General features: G+C 41.8%; 2 protein-coding genes across 3 annotated transcripts; one reads left to right on the plus strand and one right to left on the minus strand.

Annotated features, from left to right (window-relative positions):
- Nucleotides 1-1,679: 1,679 nt before the first annotated feature.
- Nucleotides 1,680-7,408, plus strand: LOC109642784 (hyaluronidase PH-20-like). 2 transcript variants are annotated; one of them, XM_069519462.1, is made up of 8 exons: nucleotides 1,680-3,004; nucleotides 3,619-4,317; nucleotides 4,535-4,701; nucleotides 4,787-4,955; nucleotides 5,034-5,252; nucleotides 5,336-5,497; nucleotides 6,438-6,527; nucleotides 6,905-7,408. In XM_069519462.1, the coding sequence occupies exons 2-8, from the start codon at nucleotides 3,631-3,633 to the stop codon at nucleotides 7,340-7,342; spliced, it is 1,932 nt and encodes a 643-aa protein (XP_069375563.1). In that variant the 5' UTR covers nucleotides 1,680-3,004; nucleotides 3,619-3,630; the 3' UTR covers nucleotides 7,343-7,408. The 2 variants fall into 2 exon arrangements, 1 of the variants encoding a protein (XP_069375563.1); XR_011240084.1 differs by having other exon boundaries at nucleotides 1,681-3,004; nucleotides 6,438-6,742; nucleotides 6,905-7,040.
- A 2,070-nt stretch (nucleotides 7,409-9,478) lies between these two features.
- tmem229a (transmembrane protein 229A) lies at nucleotides 9,479-12,731 on the minus strand. The gene has a single exon (XM_020112318.2). It carries the CDS (start codon nucleotides 12,590-12,592, stop codon nucleotides 11,534-11,536), a length of 1,059 nt encoding a protein of 352 aa, XP_019967877.2. The 5' UTR covers nucleotides 12,593-12,731; the 3' UTR covers nucleotides 9,479-11,533.
- Between the last annotated feature and the right edge of the window lie 13,420 nt (nucleotides 12,732-26,151).

Here is a 26,151-nt window from a genome sequence, read left to right on the forward strand (position 1 = left end):
ACGTACTAGTATTTATGTGTGATTGTGCACATAGGCTAAGATAGTTGAGGGAGGTGTTTACGGTGTGTTTGGTTTGCGGGGTTATTCATACCAGTGCAGTCAAACCTCCTTGTGAAAAGGTTCGCTTGACCCACTTTCCACAACAATAGAGAATTGAGGTTATGAGGGAAGCAGGGAAGAGGGCGACATGAATATTATATTTTGGTTTCTGGAGGAAGATATCCCCTGCAGGCCCTCGGTATGAATATTTAATAAAGTTGGCCTTTCCGCGTCTCTTCGCCATGTTCAACAGTGTGGATTTAGAGAAATGTCACGACAGGGTCATGCAAACAGAAAATTGTTTAAACAGGCGAGTGTTGTGGTGTGCCAAAGGTGGCATTTTACTTCTGGTTGAGGGTTAGGAGATTACACAGGTTTGCATACATGCTCTGCATAAAGAATTATGATAAGAGTTAGTGGCTGCAACACTGACAGGGCTTTTTAACAGTTCTTTACCCACAAACCTCAGCTTCAGATTCTTATAAATGCAAAATCTTAAGGTGAATACATGCAACATTTATTTTTTTCCCCTAAAATCTTATTCAATATTAGATTAAATCCTGGATGCTTTTACTGATTAATGCTTACAAAATTGGTTCAAGTGAAAAATAATGTGCCAAAAAGTGTGTGGAAGCCCAATATTCAAGATGATTTGATTTCGTAGTGGCGGCAGAGTCCAAGTTGATGTCTTCATATTTCTTGTTTTGTCTTGTGCATGGGCAGCTCAGGCTCAGGAGGTAGAGGGTTGGTAGTCCGATCCCCAGCACCTCCACTCTGCATTCTTTCCTTCAAAGCTGTGCTGACGGTGTGTGACAGAAAAAGTAGAAGCACTGTATGAACGTGTGTGTGAATGTGACTTGTAGTGAAAAGCAGTTTCTGGTACTTCTTATTTAACTGTATTACCACAAAGGCACGGTTAAACCACAAGATGGCAGCTTTACACCAGATATACCACTGCTGCAGGAGCCAGCGCTCAGCTCACTGGTTAATGTTTTCAACAAGAGAACCAGAACACAATACCCACTCCAACCTGTGGTGCACGATGCTGCCTGCACGTCACCACACAACAAGCTGATTGATAACAATGTCTAACAGTCTAAGTGGAGGTTGACACAGTCTCGAGTTTGGTGGTTGAGGCTTCATGCAGCTTCGCAGGAATGATTTAATCTTATGTTTTTATTTTGTCTGAGTGAAAAGTGAGATTATCTGCAAAGGACGACAGATATACAGAGGAGGGGACGGAATATATTTTATCTTACGTTGCACCAGTACATTTTTGTTTTGTGTCAACATGTTTTCTTGGTCAACCAAACACAACAACATTCCGCTTTCACTCTCACTGCACAACCAGAGCGTCTGTTCTTATTCTATGCAACGCTGGTGAGCAGGTACGAGGTACAAGAACAGAATTCATGTGGCTGCAGAGGGCGCTGTTGCTCAGTTATAAAGTGTAGCTTTAAGTGGGTGTTTAAAAGTGCTGAGCTGGAGTTAACCAAAAAATCCTACTAATCTAATCCAATGTAATTTAATCTAATCTAATCCAATCCAATCTAATCTTATCTAACCTAATCTGGGATATAATGGAGTATGGAGCAGCACAGGCTTTTATTCTAGTGCCGTTGTACATTGGAAAATCATATAAAGGAAAGTAGAAAAATATATATCATCATAAACCCATGTTGATCCTAAATGTAGTAGACTTGATTATTTATGTTTATAATTCTGCAAGAGAAAGTGACACTGAACAGGTTCGTTCCGCAGACATTATGTAAAGATGGGCGACATGACAGCTCCCCACAGGTGAACCCAAAGCGTCTTGATCGCCCTCTGGAGGCTGCCTGCAGTATAGGACATAAATCCCCACCTTCTCCATGTTAGTAGATGGAACATGAGCCAAACTAAAGAGTTAAAGGATTTTAACAGAAGTGCTCACAGGCACACACACTTCATTCCAAACAATCACGTAGCAGGGTCACAGGTCACTGTTCACACTGTGCCACTAACATGAGAAACAACCACCACCATTTGGTATCACATGACACAGACACATAAACATGCACACACAGTACATGCAGTCTGAAAACAAGTTTTCTATGTTCTCTATATATATACTGTATATCCCAGACAATGTACTTTTATTTACTAACATAGAGGAGAAACGTGCTGGTGTTTGCTCGATTGTTTTTGTCTGTAAACTGTGTCTGATGAAATTACGCCCACACGGAAACATAAAGTGCTGTTATTAATACCATCTAACTCATGTTTTACCACCCAGGTGTCAGACTCGCCTGTCTCCTAACTGCAGGGAGGAGTGTGTAAGGAATTTTGGCTGCAGTTTAGCATATGATGCATTTATTTTTAACCCTGCCACTAAACAGAGTGTTGTTTAAAGACCTGGTTTATAGAACATTTCCATTTGTTTGAATTATTTAGCAGTAAAATAATCACATTTCTCACATATATTACATTTATAAATATCATTTTGTATCAAAACAGTTCGAACCCTCGGTGTCGAACCCACAACCTGCACAGTCAAAATAACATTGAATGAATGAATAATAGTCCAAAGAGGATGACATCAATGTAGTTTTATCATATCATTTCACTGAGCAATTTAAAACTGCAGTTGCCTGTGTTGTTATTTTTTAAAACCCTTGCCGAGGTAACAAGCACCAGCATCAACACCAGAGCATCAGCAGTCTGAGCTTCAGACCCAGCTCAGTGGGCCACAGTGCGCGCTCCCTAACCTCACACCCAGGTGTGCCTCCCTCCTCTGCTCCAAGTCAAACTTGGCACATGGAAAATACAACAAGATGTTTTTCTGACACAAACAAGTGGGGAACATCCTCGTACACAGCTCAGCCCACCGTGTCTCTCCTCCCTTGTTATATCACACAGTGTCACTCCAGCGAGGACAAGGTCAAGACGTCTTATGGTGACACGGCTCCTCTGAAGGCATGTCCAGGTATTGTGTTTTTATTTACATTGCTACGTCCGTTTAATGTTGACGCGTTGTGTTTTGTGATTGCAAATGCACGATTAGATTTTGGTGGCGTCATTTTGTTCTGATTACAATCAGAAGAACGAGAACAGACTTGTTGTGGGACTGTAGATGAGAAAGTTTCAGGTTATAAATCAGGAAATCGTGCAACTTCTCCTCGTGGCAGAGCTCCCAATTGATGCTGTGAGAAATGAAACTACAGCCTCAGTAAAATTCCTTATATGATGGTTTGTTAAACTGTATATTTTGATTTAAATATAGATATAACAACAGTCTCCTTCTGAAACAACATTTATATCCGTCCTCCGCTCATAAAGATCCTATATGAAAACTTTCATGTACTTTTTGCCTCATCCTGCTTAAAAACAAACAAACAGATTTAAACAGAACCTCCTCAATCAGCTGAGGTAATAAAATAGTTTAAAATGAGTAGAAATCAAACTGTCACTGCAGGATTTGGGGGCATTTGTTGCTTCTATGGCTCTTTAGTTGGGTTAGGGTTACATTCAAACATCTTGAGTAGCTTGTTTTGATATTCTGATGCGTTTAGTTTAACAGTCTCTACCGTTTGTCCTCAGGCAGGTGAAAGGATGGCTTCCGTCGCACAGAAGAGCAGAAGCTGTGTGCTGCTTCTTCTCTCGCTCACACATTCTCTTGTGTTAGCCGACCTGAGCACGACAAAGGCCACAACCCCTCCTGTCAGTGGCACGAACAAATGGACCTCCACCACCCACGTTTCTACAGCTATTACCAATTCGTCAATCAAAAGCTCAACCGCCACCTCGCAGGCCTCAGACTTCACCTCCCTTACTGCCGTTACCACATCGTCTCCATCAAAAATCTCTATTTCAGCAAATGTGACTCTGCATGCTGCTCCACCTCAGAGTTCCGTCTCGCCAACGTCACCGTTTTCCTCCTCTAACTCAGTTTTGCCTCCAAACCTTTCCTCATCTTCTACTTCTTCAAACAAGCCACTCTCCCCCGTTTCAACTTCATCTTCTCCCATGACATTCTCGTCTCTCATTTCGAAAACGCCTCCGCCACTTCTTACCGAACTTCCACCCACTCCTCTCCTCAAACCGTCGCCATTTCTCCCGAACAAATCCAACCCTCATCAACACAAGCTACCTCCGCTTCGATCCTTCCCTCACACCACAGGTCCGCTGTTCGAGCACCAACCTTTCATTGTGAGCTGGAACATCCCTGATCTGGTGTGTAACAGATACAACATCTCACTGGACACCTCAGCGTTTAAAGGAGTGGCCACGCCTGCAAAGGTGAGGGGACGAATACTCTGATCTTTCCTGTCGGAAATTTCAAACTTTAGAAGTTATATTATATATTTTCTTTGTCTTTAATCTTGGAATTTTAAGTTTATTAATGTTAACGTCCATCTCGGCCTCTTTATCCTGAACTTGTGCAGCTCTTCTTCTTTTTAAAATCATCCTGTTCTACTAATCTCAGTTGATTCACTGTGTCCCCCCCCTATCGTAGGTTCCAGGTCAGTTCCTGTCTCTGTTCTACACAGACAGGCTGGGTTTTTACCCACATGTAGACCTTGTTGGTAGAAAAGAGTTGCATGGAGGTATTCCTCAGAGGGGGAACCTGACAGCCAGTATGAACAAGGCCAGAGCAGATATTACCTACTACATCCCATCCAAGTGAGTCTCACAAATCCACCCTTCTAGTATCTGACCATGTTTGACACTGATCCCTAACCTCCTCATCCTCCTGTCTTTCTTCCAGGACCAGCCGGGGCTTGGCTGTTATAGACTGGGAGGAATGGCGCCCCCTGTGGGACAGAAACTGGGGCACTAAGAGAATCTACCAGCTTTTATCTGTGGTCTATTCAATACAGACAAACCGCTCGCTCACAGTGAAGCAGGCCACAGAAAAAGCCAAACAACAGTTCCAGGTCTGAATTAAGTACGAGGACTGATTAAAACCAGATATCATGGATGATGAATATTCATGAGCAGCTTTTCCTTTGTAGGCGGCAGCCAGAGGTTTGATGTCAGGGATGTTGACGACGGGCAGAGCCATGAGACCCAACTACCTCTGGGGCTTCTACCTGTTTCCTAACTGTTATAACTACGGATGGTTGGAGCCTGGCTACACAGGCCGGTGCTCCAAGGAGGTGAAGAGGCAGAATGATAAGCTCCTGTGGCTGTGGGAGTCCAGCACGGCCCTCTACCCATCTATCTACCTGCAGGTTGGTTTCACAAAAAGGGCCATCCTGAATTTCTCTTCCAGATTTCAGACTTCTAAGGTTGATTTTTGTGTTTCTGCTCTCAGGCCTCATTGGCAGATAACCCCAGAGCTGCCCTGATGGTGAGAAACCGTGTCCAGGAAGCCCTGCGAGTGTCCACCCTGCCGAGGCGGAGAGGTGGCACTGCACCCGTGTTTGTTTACACGCGCCCCGTCTTTGTTGATCAGAACAAACGCTTCCTCAGTCAGGTAAATAAGAGCCATGGAAATGTTGTTTAATACAGACCTCATTCATGAGATATACATGTAAAGGGCACAAAGCATGAGTCCTATATACTAATCTTACTTAAATAAATAAATCAATGAATAATTATATCCAGCATCCAAACAGATTTCATCTTTCGAAACACCAGATTCAGTTATTACAGTTATTATTAATAGTGATAGTAATTATTACAATTTACTCTTAATATAATAATGACAAGACGTGGATAAGGTGATTAGATGTTACTAATTTGTCAGTGTTGTGTTCATATCAAAATGCACCAATTTTCCTCGTTCTTTTATGTTATTTATTTCCTATCTCTTTATTTTTTCTCCAAGATTATTCTTATTCTTATTCATTTGTAAATTATTGTTGTGATGATGAGAGTTTTGTTGTAATGATCATAATGATAAATTATTCTCATAGTGGTTGGATAAATGATACAGTTATAAGATTATTATCATTAGTAGAAGTAGTATTATATTACATTTTCTTGAACCTCCTTCATATGCTCTGCCAAATTACTTTTTCTATCATTAACTTTAGTATAATTTTTTATTTAGAAAACACACACACATACACACTCAAGAAAAAAAGAAACGTTAGGGTGCGACCACACACACTGAACTAGATGAGCTACATCTTAGGTTTCTCCTTCATTTCAGCAGTGATGAGTTTCTCGCCTGAGGTCCAGTTTTAGGTGGAGTTTGGTTTCTTTAGTGTAACGACACCCTGTCCAGGTGGTAACTCTCACCTGAGCGTGTAATCCTCCTCCTCCTCTCTTCTCACCTCGTGTGTGTGTGTTTTCATACCTGGACGTGTCTAAAACCTTATAACTGCAGTATCTGTCATGTAAACATTCATCATGATCATTAAGTCTATACAGAGGCATTATAGAGACCGTGTTTAACCGTTTGTGTCCAGGGGGACTTGGTGAGCACTGTAGGGGAGAGTGCAGCGGTGGGAGCGTCTGGTGCTGTGCTGTGGGGGGCCAGCGCTGACTACGATGACCAGGTAACATCACACCGAGGACCTCCACTGCTCTGCTGAAAGACAGAATGAGACAAAGGGCTCAGTGAGATGATATAGGAGTCTGCTCATCTGACTAAAGAGCTCCACAGCACAGTTCCAGAAGTAGAAATCCAATTCATTTATCAGCCACAAATTAGTTTGGGGCCCCCAAAGTAGCTTGAAGCGCTCCTGGCTGTATCAAGCTCATCCAACCACAAGTTTTCCTATAATCCCTATAGGGACACAGTAACATACATGACAACTGTAGTGTCATAGTGTCATACAAAACAAATACATATATATTTGCTTTTTGAATACTTCTCCCTTCTTGCTCTTTATTGTCCCTTCCTCCACCCCCCCCCCCCCCAACCCCCCCCCAGGCCTCTTGTGAATCCCTGTCATCCTACCTCTCCTCCACCCTCAACCCTTATGTTACCAATGTCTCCGCGGCCGCTCAGCTCTGCAGCAGCTTCCTGTGTCGGGGGAACGGCCGCTGCGTTCGCAAATACTACAACTCCAACCACTACCTCCACCTGAACCCTGAAAGTTTCAAGGTTGTGCATATTCAGAGGCGCTACCTTGCTCTTGGCAGACCTACCTTTGCGGACCTGAAGGCTCTGAGCAGGGGATTCACCTGTCAATGCTACAAAGGCCTGAGCTGCACTCCCAGGACTTACAGTGAGCTCGCCAAGGCCCTGAAGTTTAGTGTGAAACAGGGGCTGCACAAAAAAGCCCACACACTTAATAAAGCGGCTTTGGAGGATGTGCAACAAGCTAGTATTGCTAAAGACAATGCTGAGAAGCACTTGAAAGTTTAACTTATTGCAGTTTTATTTTTTCAGGAAACACAAATCAAATAAACTATTCCTTCAGTTCAGACTGAATGCACAGTCCAGCTGCAGACACTGAAATCCAGATGATCAAAAGGTTTGACCCATTAGCTTGATTTGAATTTCCTGTGATTGAAATGAAAGGACGACCGGCTTTTGCTCGACTAGAGCTCAAAAGCAGACACAACAATACAACATCAGTGGAGCTGCAAGCTGAACGGCTCTTCCTCCCGCTCTCCATGCTATTGGCTCCCATCACAAATAAATATATTCAAAGGAATCAGGAAGCATCACCTCATCAAAGCCTTCGCACTGGGTCCACACTGACAGAACGTATCCAGAACAAATCTGTCTACAGTCCAAACCAGGAGGAAAACAATCAAAGAGACAGTGCCTTATCAAACACGTCATATTATTCACTGTAGGCATTTGCATGTGATTTGACTGTGTATGTAAATAAATGAAAAGAGAGGGTGCGACAGTGTTGTAATGTGTAACTTCACACACTTCATCTACAGAGTAAATAGGTTGACTGGGTCATTTTTAATATCAAGTCCCAAAATATAATCCATCAACTTGATTTAAATGGGTTTTATTTGAATAATTTACATAGATTAATAATTGAGCTACATTCATATGTTCAAAAGGTGCTATGTTGTGAGCACATGAGATGAGAAAGGTTGCTCACTCTTGCTAATGACAGTACACCAGCTAATTCAAGCTGGAGTAACGTGTGCAACATCACAGCACTGACAAAAAAGCAAATATATAATTTGTCTTTTTTAGTATCCATTAAAATATCAAATATTATTATATATAACATATATATTATTTGTGTCATAAACATACTATTATTATAATATTATATAACAATTAGTATTAATATAAATTGACTAAATTACTATATTTATTTAGGGATTACTAGATTAATTACATTTCTTGATTCAACTAGTACCATTGAGAAAGAACTTTACAGTGTGTGTGTTGGAAAAACCTTTTTAAAACTGAAAAAAGCTTCTTGTTGCTACTGCAAACAGGGCGGATAATGTTCAGTGTAAACAACAGAGTTTAAGTGGAAACAGTGAGGTGATATTACTGAGGCCAATCAGCAGCCAAACAGTAAAGTCTCCCTGTCTGTTTCCATGTGTGTGAAAGCCTGTTTTCATGTTTGTCTTTGGAGAAGTTACTGTGTTGTATTCCCATAGTGGTGTTGTCAGCAGATACCGTGGGTCATTAGTGTATTAGTGTGGGTCCTCTGGGTGCTGAGCGGGAGAGTGCGTCTGAATGTGTCTGTTTTTGCTTGGTCTCCTGAAGAAGTAGTTAGACTCGTTGATTTTTGCATCACGGCTTGATCTCTCAAAAGTCCAATCTTGCTTTGTTATTAGCATTTGGTTGTTACTTCTCTATGCTGTGGCTCGGGAGGTAGAGTGGGTCGTCCACTTTGTGAAAGTGCTGTACATAGACAGGTAAAAGTGTACTGTAAAGAACTTTGAGAGGTCACATTCAAATTCATGCAAAATAGTGTTGACTTGCTGTTCAGACCAAGTTTGACAAAACAAACCGATTTTTGCTGAACTACTTCCTCTCTGCTCCATAATTTATCACAACAGTATCCCTGCAATAAAGCAGAAATGATAGAGTGCACCAGGAACTAGACTGTTTTCTGCTGTCACTAACTAACCAACATTACCTGTCATATAATCTGCTGCTTGTGTCTCTGGACTTTTCTTCAGAGGTGGACTTCTAAAGAGTACATAGACAAATACAAATGTAGAATGAACTGGTGCCTGTTGCTGACGCACCATCTCAGTGTTATGAATCCACCAGAGAACGGGCTGCAGGTCTTATAGCTCATGGTTGTTTAGACAGAGCTGCGACACCCAGCACGCCAAATAACCAAAACAAAAGAAAAGCCTGTTATTCCATTTTGTACAGTCTCTCTCTCTTTCTCTCTTTCTCGCCATCTCTGCCTCATTTTTCCTTTTTGCAATTCTGCTTTACAGCTTGAACAGTTAAATAAAAACACTTTCATAGCTTTTATGTGGACCCTCCTGGTCTTTTTATGACAAGAAGAAATGTTTGTTCACTCAGAACTCTGAATGTTCCTTGTCAACATTTTAAGTGAAGAAATGTAGGAGTCACGTTGCAGCAAAAAAAGATTTAATAGAAATTGTAAGTCATAGAGTACATGCCATTGGAAGTCAGCCATCTCTACTTTTCATTTTTATTCCAAACTTTTCTAAAAGCATTTTTTTTGTAAATCTGTGAATAACACAACACAGAAATAAATTGTTATTTGACCATTTGAAATCTTTAGGATATATAAAGGTCAATGTCACACGCTCGTGTGACGAGAAAGCCAGTGTTAACAGATAAAAATTCATTGTAAAATCCAAAGTGAATAATTCTAAGACATTTCATTGATTGTCTGGTCGTTTTCAATGACATTCCAGAGTGTACAAGGCCATAGATCTTTTATTTTGCACTGAAATGAAATATCTTATGACAGATGGATTATCAAACTCTCAAAACAACTTTATAAGGCAAATCAAAAACCTTCAAGATTAGGAAAATGTTAAGACATTCCTAAAGCAATTCAATACAAATGACTTACAGTAGGAGTTGAATAAAGTGAACTTAATTTACAGAAATGTATTGAAAGGCAGCTTCATACATGACAAGATTATGTTTATTCACAGTGCTCATTAGACTTTAAAACCACTGTAAAGCCAAACTGCTGCAGTCTTCAGTTTAAATGTGTTCCCTCTGAGCTTACGGTTCATATTTACTTCAAGATAAGTTGATAAATATATTTGTATTAAATGTTTTCCTCTGTGAGATAGATTTAAAAGTCAGCTCTGAAGCTGATTTACAGATATTATATGAAATGTAGAAATCCATCAGTTGGAGATAAAATTGCTCAGTCAAAGTGCTTCGGCATTAATTTGATTACTCGATTAAGCTCGGACCCATAAAAAAACTCTTAAGTGAGGTTTAAAGACGTAGCAATCTTTAACTTTAAACATCACTTGTATTATCATTGGTTATTTCATGCTCTTTTCATTAGAAACAGGAAAAACTATGGAACAGATGGAGACCTGTGAGACACTTAGTTAGTCTGAGTGCGGCGGACTCAGTTTGCAGAGGAAGGCACTGCAGCAAAGTCACGTTTGGTTCATGAAAGATTCACAGTAAAATCTCACTCAGCTCCTCGTCTGCGCTCAGCTACAGGTTTTCTCTTGCTACATACGTCACTGGGTTTATCTCTATGTGCTATTAGTTGCCATGCATTACTCTAATACACTCATAAAACAATTAATAAAACCCACTATTTGAATAAAAGAAAATCGGGCAAATGGCTCTTTTTGTTTTAGAATCTTTAAATACTGAATTTTAGGTGGTAATATGTGAGTCTTTGAGAAAATTTAATTATAAACCTGGAAAAAGTGTATTTCTACTTCTTTGTGTTTTAGCATGCAGGTTTCAGCTACAGTAAAAGCATGCCATGCGTGCATATAATCTGACCCAAGCTAGTCTACCACTGCAGTTATTTTACAAAACCCTAATATTCACACTTTCAAAGTCGTGAAATCTTAAAATAGCTTAATATTAAAACTACAGGTCACGTCAGACAGGTAAAAATGGCAGTAAAGTGATTTTAAACATGTTACAAACTCCATATAAGCTCCTAGTGTTTTTATCCTCAGAAATGGATCCAGAAATATCAGGTTTTAAATCTCATCCTCATATTTGTCCTCATTCCCGAATCTCAGCATCTGTTGTCATGGTAACACATGTTGCCTCCAGCCTGAAAGTATCTTAAGCTGTTTTCAGACAAGAACTCTGGAGGATGTCTGCCTTCTTGACATCTTCGTCTGTGTCTTCTACGTGTGTGGCTCCACTTCTTCACCCAAAGATATTTCACATAGAGCCGCTCCAGAGGATGACCAGAGTTCAACGCATGTCTGAAAGCAGCTTTAAAGACATGTGGGCATAAATGCAACCAATGGTTTGAGTTGACCGCCAGGCCGGGTCCCACATTATGATATACTTTACCTAAACTTTTTTTCTCATTAAATTAGTTTTTAGTAATAAATATAAGCCCTGTTCACTTTCTCTTAGAATAAATAATTGTTCATAAGTTCACATGTAAGATTTAAAACTTCTAAAAGACAAAATTTAAAGTATTTTTTTCTTGGAGTCCAGCTGTCCGTTGACCTCTTTGCTCTCCTCACCCAAGTCAATCCCATCTTTGGTGCACACTTTGACCCTCAGCAGGATATTGGACAGGACGTCCTGGTACAGACTGAGGCAGACCCAGCCGGGCAGGTAGAGCAGGGTGATGAGCCCCATGAAGTTGTGGGGGTAGTGGGAGTAGTCCCAGGAGCAGGCGTCGAACTGCCTGAGGACCAGGCCCCAGCACAACTCCCAGGTGTAGATGAAGCAGATGTAGATAGGGAGCCGCTGCCACGTCCTCCACCCTCTGCTGAAGTGCAGGTGCAGGTAGAGCTTCTCCACCACGAAGCTGCAGCTGCCGTACATCAGGAAGGACCACAGGGACGTGTGGCCGCTCAGGGTCCGGTCCGACTTCTCCACCAGGTTGAACATGGAGGTGAAGAGCACCTCGTCCAGAAAGCCCTGCATCCCGAAGAAGAAGAAGCGCGCAAAGCCGGGGAGACCCTGGGGCGCATGGGCCCGTGCGTCCCCCCTGTCCCCCGGGCTCAGGAGGTCGGCGGTGCCGGAGGAGCGGTACCGCAGCCTGGACACCCCTCCGTGGAACACCTGGGTGAAGTAGAGACTCAGGACGTAGTGCACCGCCAGCTGCGTCCCGGACTCCACCCTCACCTGCTCGGTCAGCGCGCTCATGTGGCCGATGAGGATCTGCAGCCCGATGTAGATGGACGGATAGAAGACCAGATGAAACACCACAGGCCGACCTCGGAAACACCTCTTCTGCGTGTACACCTTCTCCAGCGCGAAGTGGCTCAGTGCGTGCACCACGCACAGATACGGGGAGGAGAAGCCCAGCAGTTTGGGGTCCCGATGGTTCGAGACCCCGTGCAGCGAGGACAGCAACACGTCCAGAGTCACGCCGTGCATCCCGTACAAGTACAGCCGCATCCATCGCGGCAGCTCCCGCAGAGATGCTGCCGCGTCCCCAGACGGTTCTTCTCGGCGGGGGGGCGGCGTCCGGGCCGTCTGCACCGGCTGCGAGCACCGGCTGCGAGCACCGACCATGGTCGGTCAGCGTGTGTGGAGAGATCCAGCGGTTCTCCGGCTCCACATTGCTCTCCGTTGTGTTCCGCTGCAGCCGCTCTGTGAAGACCGAGCTGCGCCTGAAGGCATCGTCCGCAACTGTGGTGACTGATGCTGTGTTCATGGACTGGCTGGAAAATTGGAATTTGGATTTTTCCTGTGAAAAAAAAGTATCCTTACATTTAGCAAAACAAGCTGTGTCAACCCACAACATGTTAAAGTGCATTTCCTTCCATTTGCCAAGCCACTTTTAAATTACACAATCTTCACCTCCGTGTTTAGCTAGCACACATAGATTGTATATAAAGATGGACATTGCATGTCCACTTCCTCCCACTGTCCAGAAATTGAGCCAAAATATTCCCAAGAATGTACAAACGCTGCCATCCTGAGCATTTAGAGTCAAATTCTGCTGAGCAAAAATCAGGAGATCTGTTTTTATAGCATTGAATAACTAATTAAAAGCAAACTTACCGGAAAAATAACACTTGAACATTCATCGGTGTGATAAGAATGACAAGAGAATAGAAAATTACATGTACTTTCACTTTTTGTGTGTCCAAGTCCCATTCACTAACACGGAGGAGGCAGGGTTTATGACCTATAATTGGTTAGCCACCCGGGGGCAATCGAGACGTTTTGGCTTTCTCAAATTTTGTTAAGGCCTCATGTTTCCATCTTTACATACGGACCGTGTTAGCACTCTTACAACACTGTAATGTTTGACGGTACGTTCAGAGGAGGATTATGATGTGAATCTCACAGCTCCCCAGTTCATGCAGGTGCACGTGTGTCCTGTCACATGGGCACAATGCAAATAAAAAACAGATCCCTTCATAAACAACTAACTGGCACAATGTGCTTGTCACCTCTTTAAATTAAATCTCAACAGCTTGGATATGGTTGGATATTTGCAGGTGCTGAGTCTTTCTAATTTCCCAGCAGCACCTGAAGGTACCACAGTAAGAACCTGATGGAGGCTGCATCTCTTGTAGAAATCTGGAGGTGAATATTTATTGAGCTCACGTCCATCAGTGACGTCCTGAGCCTTTAATATTAATAACAATAGAAGATCACCCTGCTGTCATGAGATACCTGTATCCTCATTAACTCGTCTGTTATAGCTCATTAAATATTCGTATATCACAGTTGTGGCAAATCATAAAGGAGAATATATTTAACGTAAAGGTTTACAATAATGCAGAAATATAAAACTCAAATACTAAAACTGTATAAATGATTAGAAAGTACAACGTTTTGACCCTGAAGTGTAATGGAGTGGAAGTGCATGATTACTTAATACTTATCCTGATTCCAGATTAAATTGACATTAATCCTTAATCTAACCTCTGCAGTGGTCAGAAGGCTTTTGCAGTCCCTGGGTGGCCAGGGGGGGGCACTGCTTTCAGAGTTGTAATGTAGATGAGGAACAGAGTGCAATGTCATCACAGACTGAGGTGTGTGATTGTGTGTGTGTGTGTGTGTGTGTGTGTGAGAGTGAGTGTGAAAGGGAGAGAGAGAGAGAGAGGGACGGAGCCATCTGGTGTTACACCTCCTCCATGTCTTCTTGAGATGTGTTGTGTAGTGATCTTTGTGGATGAAGAGTGTGTGTCAGTGTGTGTTGAATACAAGCAATAGTGCGTAGATAATAGTGAGATTGATTTTGTGTTTCTGTGCACATGAAGAGAGAGAGGATGAATCTGTGCATGTAGGCTAATTTGTGCTTTTAACAGTATTTGATCAGTTTTTGTGAGTGTCAGTATATCCATCCCTCGATCGCTACAGCATAGACTTGCTCCAAACGCACAAGATGGCGGCGTTCATTGGCTTCATTTCTGGAGAGTGGGAGAAAGTGCACATACGTTGTCCATCGTTATTCACATTCTATGTTTAAAACCATCAGAATCAGGTCACCACAGAGAGAAGTGTACTGACCCAGACCCAGCTGGGCAGATTCAAGACAAAGTTTGAAATAGTTTGTGTCAGATTTTCCGTCTGAGTAGAAATTACCCCTTTTCTCTCACACACACGTCTCCACCTTCTCCTGCTGCTGTCACATCCCCTCAGCCTTCATTAAAAGCACTGCCACAGGTAATTGCAGCCATTTTTCTTCATGTGAAGAATATTGACAGCATCCTTTTACTCATCAATAATTCACTACCCAACTCATTCTAAGACATTATGACAATTACTGTGGAAACGACACAATCACTGATGGAAACTGCAAATGCAGAACATCTTCATTTCCCTGATTATTGAAAAATAGATCTTTGATAAAAAGTAGAAATTGAGCATTTCAGGTGAGCATCATTCATAAGTAAGATAAAGCTGGAATGAATGAGAGAGAAGTTCATATTATCCTGTTCACCTTTTGGTTTAGTGTGTGTGTGTTGTCTGTGTTCAGTTTTCTTTAGCGAGAGCATAAATAACGATGTTCAAAAACACTCACTAATAATCTTGGAGAAAAATACTTCAAATCAAAAAATCAACAAAAATAAAAAAGGTTGTATTAAAACTTATCCTTGTCATGTTGCTACAAATGTGCTGTGTTGTCATTGATCATCATTAATAATAATTCTTATTATCAGAAATATGTCAATTAAGTCATGGTGCACACAGGACTTCAGAGCAGGTGTACATTAATCTATTTTATTGCCTGATGTCAAAATACCAATTTTCCTCACAAATAAATGTGGTTTATAAATGAAGTTCAAGTCAAGGTTATCGAAATCAATCCGTAATGAATTTATTCAGAGATTTTAAATATTATTCTCTGCAGTGAAGCTTCACTCGGCCCCTTATCTGAGTCAGACAGATAGAAAAGGTTGGTGCTGCCTCATATATTAGATTCTTTTGTATCCCTATGTGATATCCATTATATTTTAAGATTCTTTTCATTTACCAGCGGACACAAAGAACCAGAAAAATATTCATTATGTGATGTGAAGAAAGTCAAATCGAAAAATAAGGAGAATGGATGCGATGGTACCTTTTGTTATCCAGATAAAAACATGGTTTTGCGGAGCAGTAAATTATCTCCTGATGTGGCAAAATGACTTTTCATCTCCACGGGTTTACAAACTATTTCCATCCTCATGTCTCATTACTTTTATTCAGATGACTTCCAGACTCACACAAAGGCTGAGTCACAACAGAGGCTGCGGATACTCAATATGCTACAAGTCAAACAATGAAGCATTTTCATTTTCCCTGTTGTCACCCAACACAGTATCTGACCTTTGTGCTGATGAGCTCATTTGTGCATCAACTTCACCAAAGCAAACTCCTGTAGATGTAAAAGCTGGGGTTGTGTATTTCATGCAAACAATAACACACTGTATTCCATCTATTCTCCACTTTCTCCCACTATCCAGAAATGAAGCCAAAACATCGAGGATATGGACGCTGCCATCTTGCACCGATGAGCCTGCACAGTGGTGATGGAGTGATTGTGAAGTTCAGCCGATACACGTGCTCGACCAACCGTGAGTCAGTCATGACATTTCACCACTTTTGGTGAAAATGATCATCCCGACATTTACTTTGACTGTTTTTGTCTGATTCATGTCTGTTCTGCTAACATGGAGGAGGCAGGGTTTACGACCTATACCACCAGGAGGCCATAAGACACTTTGGCTTTACTTTTATGGAGCTTTCATGTTGTGCATCTTTATTTTCAATATGTTCACTTAATTTATTTTCTTTGGTGGATCCTCCTCATCGAGGCATCGGAGATTAGTGAAAATGGTGCAGAAAGTATGTGACACAATAATTCATGCTGTTTTATAAAATTGAAAATATAAAAAGTTATATATCATCTCATTTACACGTCACAGAGCTCAAACTGCTGCTCCTCAAATCCACATTGTGCTGCATGAAGACAATCATTTCAAACACTAGGTGGCAGCAGTGTGACACAGTCTCCTAAGGTTTGGGTGGGCCCCTCTGACTCTTGTTGTTTTCATTCATAGAAACACAATACTACTGTGTTAGCATGCCATGAATTTTAATGCACAGCAGTTAGAGCATCAGCGGAGCGTGTAGTGTTTGTACTCATCACTGTGTTCATCGTCATGGTAACAATAGAAGATTCGTGCTTACTCCACTCTACAGTTTATAGTTATATATGGGAATTAAAGCCATTTTCCTTCTGATCATGGTCGGACAGGATCTTGTATATAGACTTTTCATATATATCAGGGGCTCGACAGCCTCCGCTCGGTTGCATACAAAAACATTTTCTCATCAGATACGTCCTATTAGGCTCATTACAGGCGGTGAACAGCAGCCAGATGAAGCTGTGTGATGTTTGATTTATGTGATGCTTGACTGAGTCCCACAGGAAATGAATGTGAATCTGCCGTAGTGCACTTAAAATTAGAACCTCTGAAAATGTAATTTCAGAACCCATTTCCTCCAATTTGAGCCATTATTGAATGGACGGCTGGCCCTGCACTGTGTGTGTGTGTGTGTGTGTGTGTGTGTGTGTGTGCGTGTGTGTGTGTGTGTGTGTGTGTGTGTGTGTGTGTGTGTGTGTGTGTGTGAACCTAGGCTCATGCTGTGTATGTGTCTTTGTATTTTCTCCAGTTTGTGGCTTGGTTGATCTCATTTGTACATTTTTGTCCTGCAAATATTATTCTGAATAGTATCTATTAAATCATTCAGTACTGCTACCCTTGCTGCTTTTCTGTAAGAGTTACTGATTATTATAGAATATATAGTCTGATGGTGCTTAAAACAGTTGTACGACTGGTGGTTGGATGGATGCCCATCACCCCCCCAACCCCCCCGAGTCTGATTCTGCTTGAGGTTTCTTCTGGTTAAAGGGATGTTTGTTTTTATTTGTCTATACTGTTGCTAAGGCGATACTGTATTCTTACTTATAAGGGCCGTCACTGTTTCCATAAGTCAATTTCAAATAACTTTGAGATGATGCACGGTTGAGCCCGTAGATTTGCTCAAAGTCGACAAACTGACGTATCTTTTTTCGTTACTTTGCTGCGTACAATAAAGAACTAAAAACACTTCCGCAGGCTACTTCTCAGATGTTTTGGTGCAGGGGTGCTTCAAGGGACTATGTGGGCCTGGGGCATAAGAGTCCTTGACAGGACCTCCGTCCTTTGACGAAGGAAAACGATCATTCTAACTGATCCCAGGAGAAGCCCAGGCTCCTGTTTGCTTTTTCTCTTCTCATTAGAAATTCTGCGCAGCCCTGACGACCCTCCAGAGAGAGTCACCCGGTCACATGGCAACGCAACGCCTCATCTCACCTCGTCTCACCTGGCTTTACCCTTCTCTGCCCCCCCCCCTGTCCTCCTGACATTGTAATTCATTTAATGTCTGACTCGCCCTCACTCTCCTTCATCCTCTTCACTCACAAACTCTTCCACGAATTTTATGAACCGCATCTTCTCTGAATCTGAGGCAATATGTTTTTAAATATAATATTCACTCCTAGACGTGCTGCTGTCGTCTTTTAACCTCTCCTCTAAGTCCCAGTGATCTACTCATATAATTAATCGGCGCCTTCCCGCCCTCTGCTCACCCATCTTATTCTCCTGTTTATCCTCTCCTCTCTCATTTCATCTCATCCTCTCCACGGTAACCTTAACGACCCTCCTTTTAACCTTCCCACCACCTCCTCCTCCGTGATGTTTTACAACATTCATTTCCCCTCTTGCCACCTCTTAGCCCACCTACTCTTATCTTCTGTAAAAACATGGCGTAACATCTCATGCTCGTTGGGTTTTCGGTGCACTGCTTCGATCCAGGGTGAAATATCTTCACAGCTATCGGACGCAGCCGACTTCCGTGACCTTTTTTTGTGCAACATTTCAAAGCTTCCATGTTTTCTCAGTTTTCAACCTTAGGTGCATTAAAATCAATACAAAAACACGACCTCGTCTTGATTCAAAGGCCTGTTGCAATAGAAACAGGCCTTTGCGTCTTTTTCACATACCCTCTCATCCCTCCTTTCTTCAAACGAATCATCTTTCTTCTTGTCTAAAGCCAGTTTTACCTCCTGACTTACGCCTCCTTCTTCTTTCAGGTGGCTGTGGATTTCTCCCATCTTAATCCTCCACACCTGTATAACCTCCTCTTTACCTTCCTATCGACTCATTCCGACAATTACAAGTCTTTTGTTCGTGTTCTGACCTTTTGCTCAGCCCAATTACTTCGTCTCAGACCTCCCGCCGCGACTTCGTACCTGACTCTCTCTCGCTTCTCCTCCTGCGCTCTCCTCCTCCGCATGTTTAATCAGCTCAGAGCAAACCTGGTTAGTTAACTCCGGTGCTCCAGATGCCCTGCGTGTCCCTGTCTGCAGACATCCTGTCCTCTTTTTTGCCCTCTCTCCCTCTGTCTCCTTCAGTCTAGACAGTCGAGGCAGCAGCGGCGGCCGATGGCGTGATTTCATTTTGTTGGGTAGTAACTCTGGTGAGAAGTATGTGTTTGAGCTTTGTGGTTACGTGCAGTGATGAACAGAAAGAAGTCAGACTCTGTGTCGTGAACCTTTATTGTATCCTGTCCATTTTGTTTACCATCCTTTGTGCGCCTCAGGGGGGGTCTGGAAGATTGTAGCCATGGGATACCAAGACTCCATGATGTGTGTCACGCTCTGATTGGTCCAGCCGGCCACCGACTGGGACATTTATTGGACCTGTAGTAATATGGTTATGGATCAGTGAAGATGCTCCCTTTCCTTTCTGCCTCGTCTTTCTCTTTCTGCTGCGTTTCCGTACTGTGTCTTTTTCTTTGTCCGTGCACCGTCACAGTGATGGAGTGAAAGTGATGGAGAACAAAAGGGGGCAGGAGATTGAGAGTTGTCCGTGGCTGATGGGTCAGCACTGTGGAGACGTCCAGTGAAAGCAGAGCGTAGGATGTTGTCTGTTAGCGGTGGCGCCAGGAGGGAAACAGGAAGAAGCAGCAGGTGTCTTGTCTTTCAAACGTCGGTGTCAGCTGACCTCACATCTCTGACCTTATGGATATATGTCCTTAGAGAGTGAGCTCAGGTTTCAAGGAGCAGGCGAAATAGAAAATATTATAGTTTGAATGCGGGTGTCGTTAGCTTTGTGACGGACATGCAACCTCGCCCCAGAACCCTAAATGTAATCTTAAACTCTTGAGGTAAAGATGGCTGAAGGGATGTCCTTTTTATATAGTCTGCAACATTGTCATATAAGTATAATAAATATTTAAAATAAGATAAGATGACATGACAGCTCCCCAGAAGTGAAGGAAAACCTTCTTCTGTGACTCCAGTCTACATCCTGCCTCATCCATAAAAACAGTGAAATGTCACGATTGATTGGTTGGGCACGTGTTAATGTTACCTTTCACCTTCTCCACATGAGCTGTTACTGACTAACTTCAAGATAAAAAAAAGAAAATCTCATTTCCACTTATAGAAATTGTGTTTGATTGATAATTGTTCTCTTGAAAATGTAGCACCGCGCTCAACACCTAAGAATAGATGACCTCTACTTTTATAACCATCGCTAATAAAAAAAAGGAAGATGTATTATTACACTATTATCAATGCCGGCTTGATTAAAACATACTAACTTTAACAACTTAAATATTTTATGTTTTATTCTCATAAGAATTCACTTGGCTCCCTCACTGGATATCACAGGATATTGATGTACAATCAAAATAACTCAACCCCATTAAAAACAAACCTATTTTGTCATTAAGTATCAGTTCACCAGAGAAATGTCCCTCTATTCCTCCTCTGTAAAGCCTATTCTTAGCACCACCAGTGTTTTTTGATGAGCGTAACAATGACTTGGATATGGAAATAAGACACTGCGTTCAACTCCATCATATCAAAACGCCTCATAACCCTAAATTAACGTAGCTGCATGAAGATGGAAATCGAGATGTGACTTCGCGGTTGTCGGAAACATGCAACAAGGAAAAAAAAAAAATCATGGCGCAAAACAAACAAAACTTTCCCTCTAATGAGGTCCCACAGAGGCCTCCCTCCACGGGTTCACAAGAAAAACTCTCCAGTGGGTTTTCTCGACTGTTTCACCCTGAAACCTGAATTCATTGTTCCCCAGGAGAAGCTGTAACATGGTTCATGAAGAGATCACATTGATGTTTACATGTATGAATTCACATACTACATATGTGTTCATTTTTAACTTTCTAAACCACTAGCAATAGGCCATGCTTCAATGATAACAATTATCTCTGCGATACAGGGTTAGTATGCAGCTGTCGAGATACGTTATATAACTTCTTATTTTCTCAAATGCCCTGTTATTGGATAAATTCTCTGTATCGGCCGATATGCTAAGTCTTGGAATCAGAGTTGATATTAGGAAATATGGTATTGGAACATCTCGGGTCGAGTGCGTGTCTCAGAGGAACCTTGATACCACGACTCCATCCGGCTGTTGCTACTGTGCAGAGTCTGCCTCCAAACGCACAAGATGGCAGCTATAATGTCCGGGATATTTTCTCTTCATTTCTGGACAGTGGGAGGAAGAGGAGACATGCCATCCATCTTTATTTTACAGTCTATGGTTTGGTGTCAAAGTAGGAAAATGCTCATATGTGCTGGTCTGTCAGTCTAGTGAAAAGAAGAAATCACAATTTTTAGTCATTTATTTTTCTGTGGTATAAACACTGAGAATCACAACAATGTTATGACTGATCCTTAAGCAGAGGCTCAATTGCATCAACCTAACTCACAAATCACAATCTGTCTTTTTCAAACTATCCCATGAATCACTGGGGCCACTCGTTACTTTCTATAATAGCTGCCATTAAAGTGATTGCTTTAAAATGAATGTAAATGAATGCCACTCAGTGCGACACATCTCTAACATCACTGTCCCTGAGGAATAATATTTGTGCTTTGTACAGTATCAGCTTATGAGAGCAACACTCCACTCCCTCAATCGGCCTTTCTCTCCATCTGCCCCCACTCGTCTTTCTTTCACCTTTTTTAATTGAGCCATTTTCCCGAACAGCTCCATCAATGTCCCTCTCCTCCTACTGTTTTTCTTCCTTTCATTTTTAACCTCCACCTCTCGCTTCCTCCTCTTCAAATCAGCTTTAAAGCGTCGTGCAGGGCTGCTGAATGTTTCAGAGGATGCAGATGCTGCATGCTCTGCATTGCATTTGCATAGAGATGGTCGCTCTCATCTTCTCTCTAAGTGAATGTCTACGTTGTTAATAACTGTGGGTTGCAGCAGAGTCATATTAATGAAAGGTTGATTTAATGGTCACATTAGAAGTCAAATAGCAAACCGACAAAACCATGGAAAACTGTGGAGAGAAAGGTTTTAATGCTTGAATGTGACTGTTTCCCTGCTTTCTTGATTTTTATCTTCAATTTTATTTGTAATGCGTTAAATCACATGATAAACATTTTTCCATCAAGCTTTGTAAACTGAAGTGGAAGAGTTATTATTCTGAAACAAGAGTGTCTCTTGTCCTAAACCATTACTCTTGACTATCAGTGACACATTAATCAGTTTCCAAACAGCACAGGATGTTGAAAGAACAAATCAAAACACACAATTTCCTCAAGAGCGTCATTAAAATTTCACCTTGCTACTGTGCAGTGGAAACAACAGCAAAAACTGTCTGCGGGCTACAATCAAGGACCAGAGGCTGCATCTGTTTTTATATAAGCCAGCTTCTTATACTTATACTGCACATTTATGCAAAGCAGCACTTGAATACGTCAATTTAAAAACCTGTAATACCAAATCACTACATTTTAAATGTCCCTCACCATCAGAGTGTTTATCCCATCACAACCAACCCACAGACACTTCACCCTTGTGTCCATGCAAACTCATCATTGTCATTATTTTTGACTTGCTACAATCATATAGAATAATAATAACCTATTGATACAGCTGTTTTGTATCACAGACATAAAAATAGAAAAATACAAATTGCATTTGCAAGTTTAAAGAAGTTAATGCAGAAGACATCTGATTGAGAGACGTTTTCCGTTTTATTTTATATGAAAATGTGTCATTAAAAAGGTTTTAAAAGAGGACTCTGCAATGATAGCATGTCTGTCTGATAAAGGAAGGTTATTCCACAGTTTTGTAGCCCTCACAGTACGAACTCGACCACCCTCTGTCTTATATTACCCTTCACTGAGAGAAACAGCTGGTTAGCAGATTGAGCAGGGGTGTAAGGGATGAGAAGGTATGCTAGATAAGGCAGCGCAAGATCAGTCAGCGATTTAAAAACAAGAGGTAAAATGTTTAAATAAATTCAGAAAACCAAAGATAACCAGTGCAATGAGAATGAGAGTAATGGACATTCTCATTTGCAGAAAATGAACTTGCAGCTGCTGTGTTTTGCACAAGTTGAAGGCCGTTGACTAATTTCTGGGCGAGCCCTGCGAGTAATGAGTTACACTGGCTGGAGACAAAAGCACAAGACAAAAAAGTGAGGGTTTGATGTTGAAGTGGTTTGTCTGATAAAAGGATTTTGTACAAACATATTTGTAGAACTGGAATACAGCTGCTGAAGGAGAAAAGAAACCCTCCTCACACAGTCAGAAACAGACATTGTTAGACTCATTGACCAGCCTCATTAGTAAACTCCCAGCATTCTTTATTGAGAGTCAGACCCTGACATTGTCTGACCTGCGGCAGCTCTGGCTGAGCTGAAACAGTAATTTGAAAAACTTTTCTCTGTAACTTTAACTCAAGTTCAATGAACTGGAAATATGTTTAGACGGTTGCTTCTGGAAATCAGGCACAGCTATAGTTCATCTGCTCGTCAATGGAGGGAATACTCCATTTATGCCTGATATTGAAACTGGCCAGTTCAATTAAGGTCACGGTGCTGACAGATCCCAATCGGCCATGATCAGAAGGTACGTTTGTGTGTTGATCAAACACTTCTTCTGTTCGGCAACTTATTCTCTCTGGTGCTGTGCTGTTTTTCATTAGGACACATACAACAACAACAAACAGTAGGAATTACAATGTATGAGGGTCGAGCAAGAGAAAAAGTCAAATAATACATAAAAAATCAATTCATGTGCATCATGATATATTATTTTCTTAGCATAAGTTATTGAGTTCAAATATTCCCCCCATAGAACGATGCATCAAACCCAGAGAGACAGAGAGAAATACATGGAATTGAAAATTCTTACACTAAATCATTGACCTTCAGTTAAATGAAATATTTTAATTGAAAAACCCATCAACCCACTCAGTCACTGCTCTTGAGAAAAAACACGCCTTCAGGTACAAAAAGCCTCGGAGCGCTGAGTTTAAGACAAGGACGTGATGTTTTTGTTGATGTAATGAATTAGAAAATGTCTTTTCAACCTCAGAGGCCTCCGTCATCATCGTCATTATGCTAAAGATGGAGGGGTCAGGGAGCGTGCTAAGGTCATATCGACCCTTTTAGCACATAGTGTCCATGACTGAGGCTGGGGGCGGTGGCAGCCATCAGTATACTTATGGCTGCAGACACTCATGCATGCATGTGTATCTATACACAATCACACCCCTAAGCTCCACACGCACTACTGTGTCAGTGACTAACTAGGTTAGGGGCGGGGCAGGGCATTTCTCTGTGTATCACTGACCCGCATTAAGTTACATCGTATTCCCCCAGAGATGGAATATGATCCTCTGTGTCACTGGATGATGAATGGTGAACGGAAATAGTGGGGGAGGAGGACAGAGAGAGAGAGAGAGAGGAAGAAGGAAGGAAGGAAGAGGCGACATCATCGTGTGAGGGTTGAAATGGAGAGAGACAGAGAGAGAGAGAGAGAGCGTCACAGCACGAGTAAATCCTGGAGAGGATGAAGGGAAGACTGATGCGTGCTCACATGCAGAGACCTCAACAGTTTAATATGTTAATCTACCAAAAGTCAATGAAAAAATTAAAGTTCAAGGGTAAATATGGTTTATTACAAAATAGTATTTATTAAAAAAATTAATTGTTTCACCAGATGAGCTGCTGAGGCCTCAGAATCACTATAGAGGTGTAAAAGGTAGATTTGAATACAGACAGTAGGTGATTTGTTGATGTTTTTAACAGGGGAGGTGATTATTTTTGGAGCTGATCTGTCGGGGGTTGGGTTGTGGAGCACGACACACTTGTAGTAGAGAACAGTATACCTGCGTGAACGTGCACAGCGATATCCACCCAGTTCATGCTGAGTCTTGCCTACCTGCCCATGACTGTAAAATCTTTGCGGGCGGCTACCGATTACCGACGTCATGATTTAGTTAGCAGCAGTAACTGTAGGATGCTCATGTACAAACACAAATCCAGTATCTGCACATGTAGCACACTCACTAATATGAGATGGGGGGTGGCTAAGAGGATATGGCAAGTTATTAAGGGGGGAAATAGGGGATGGCTTCCCCCCTCACCCCCCCTACAGATTTCACAACAAACTCAGGTGTTTAAAGGTAATAAATCATAGGCTGCGTCCAAAATCACTTCTTCATGTACAAGTAGTCTACTCCTATAGTGTTTTGATTTGCACGTGTACAGTTTCTACCTTGTTAATTGTGTGTTATGAGTGGAAGTACCTGTTGATTGCTGCTTATTTCCCTGTACTCCTTGCAATAACAATACATGAATCTATCTTCAGTGATTTCTGTAGGGGTTTCGATATTCTCTTTGATTGTGTGAGTGCTTGTTGTTGCCCTGTGGGATTTCAACAGTTACTTTATTTGCTCTGATGTCGTCTTGAAGTCAACGGCACAAAAATGAAAACGAGACCCAGGTTGAAATAACTGAAATAATTTTCAAGGATCATTTCTCCTCTAAATAAATCTGAACATAATCACACAAATTGGAATTGAGGCTGTGATGTGATGAACAGTCGGGAAGAAAATCTGTGATAATTTAAAACGAACGCTGGCTGTTGATGCCTTTGGTTTATTTGTTGTTTTCATGATTTTTTTTCACACTCACTGTCTCGGCTTCTCTTTCTTCTTCTGTCTTGACTGCTATGACTCACCTTTGCTCTTTTCACTCTCTCTGTTTTGCTGTTTATCTCCCTCCCTTTCTCCTGTCGTCTCCATCCCTGCCACCGCTCTCTCTCTCTCTTCCACCCACACCCACTGCTGTCTTCCTGCCTGTCACACACACACACACACACACACACACACACACACACACACACACACACACACACACACACACACACACACACACACACACACACACACTTATAGCAGCTGAAGCCCTTTTCCAGAGAAATGTCAGGGGAACGCTGAGCTCATGCCAACCATTAGATTCTACTAAAATCTGGCAGAATGTGTGCATGTGCACATGAGCTTAAATATGACAAGGACGTGTGCATGTGTGTGTGTGTGTGTGTGTGTGTGTGTGTGTGTGTGTGTGTGTGTGTGTGTGTGTGTGTGTGTGAGCAAATGTGCAAAGTATGTGACTGTGAGTGTTGGCAGTCGTTGGTGAACATTAATATCTGTCATCTGTCGTCTATTATCTGTCACACAGTTCATACAGAGTGATGGTATTTGAGATGAAGAAATGAAAAATGGAGGAGATATAACATCTATCAT

This window comes from Paralichthys olivaceus, chromosome 23, assembly GCF_024713975.1.
Source record: "Paralichthys olivaceus isolate ysfri-2021 chromosome 23, ASM2471397v2, whole genome shotgun sequence".
Lineage (NCBI taxonomy): Eukaryota > Metazoa > Chordata > Actinopteri > Pleuronectiformes > Paralichthyidae > Paralichthys > Paralichthys olivaceus.

Coding starts and splice junctions, on each gene's coding strand:
- LOC109642784 (XM_069519462.1), top strand. CDS start 3,631: ATGGCTTCCGTCGCACAGAAGAGCAGAAGCTGTGTGCTGCTTCTTCTC. Junction 5,498..6,437: donor ACAAACGCTTCCTCAGTCAG/GTAAATAAGAGC, acceptor GTTTGTGTCCAG/GGGGACTTGGTGAGCACTGT. Junction 6,528..6,904: donor GCGCTGACTACGATGACCAG/GTAACATCACAC, acceptor ACCCCCCCCCAG/GCCTCTTGTGAATCCCTGTC.
- tmem229a (XM_020112318.2), bottom strand. CDS start 12,592: ATGGTCGGTGCTCGCAGCCGGTGCTCGCAGCCGGTGCAGACGGCCCGG.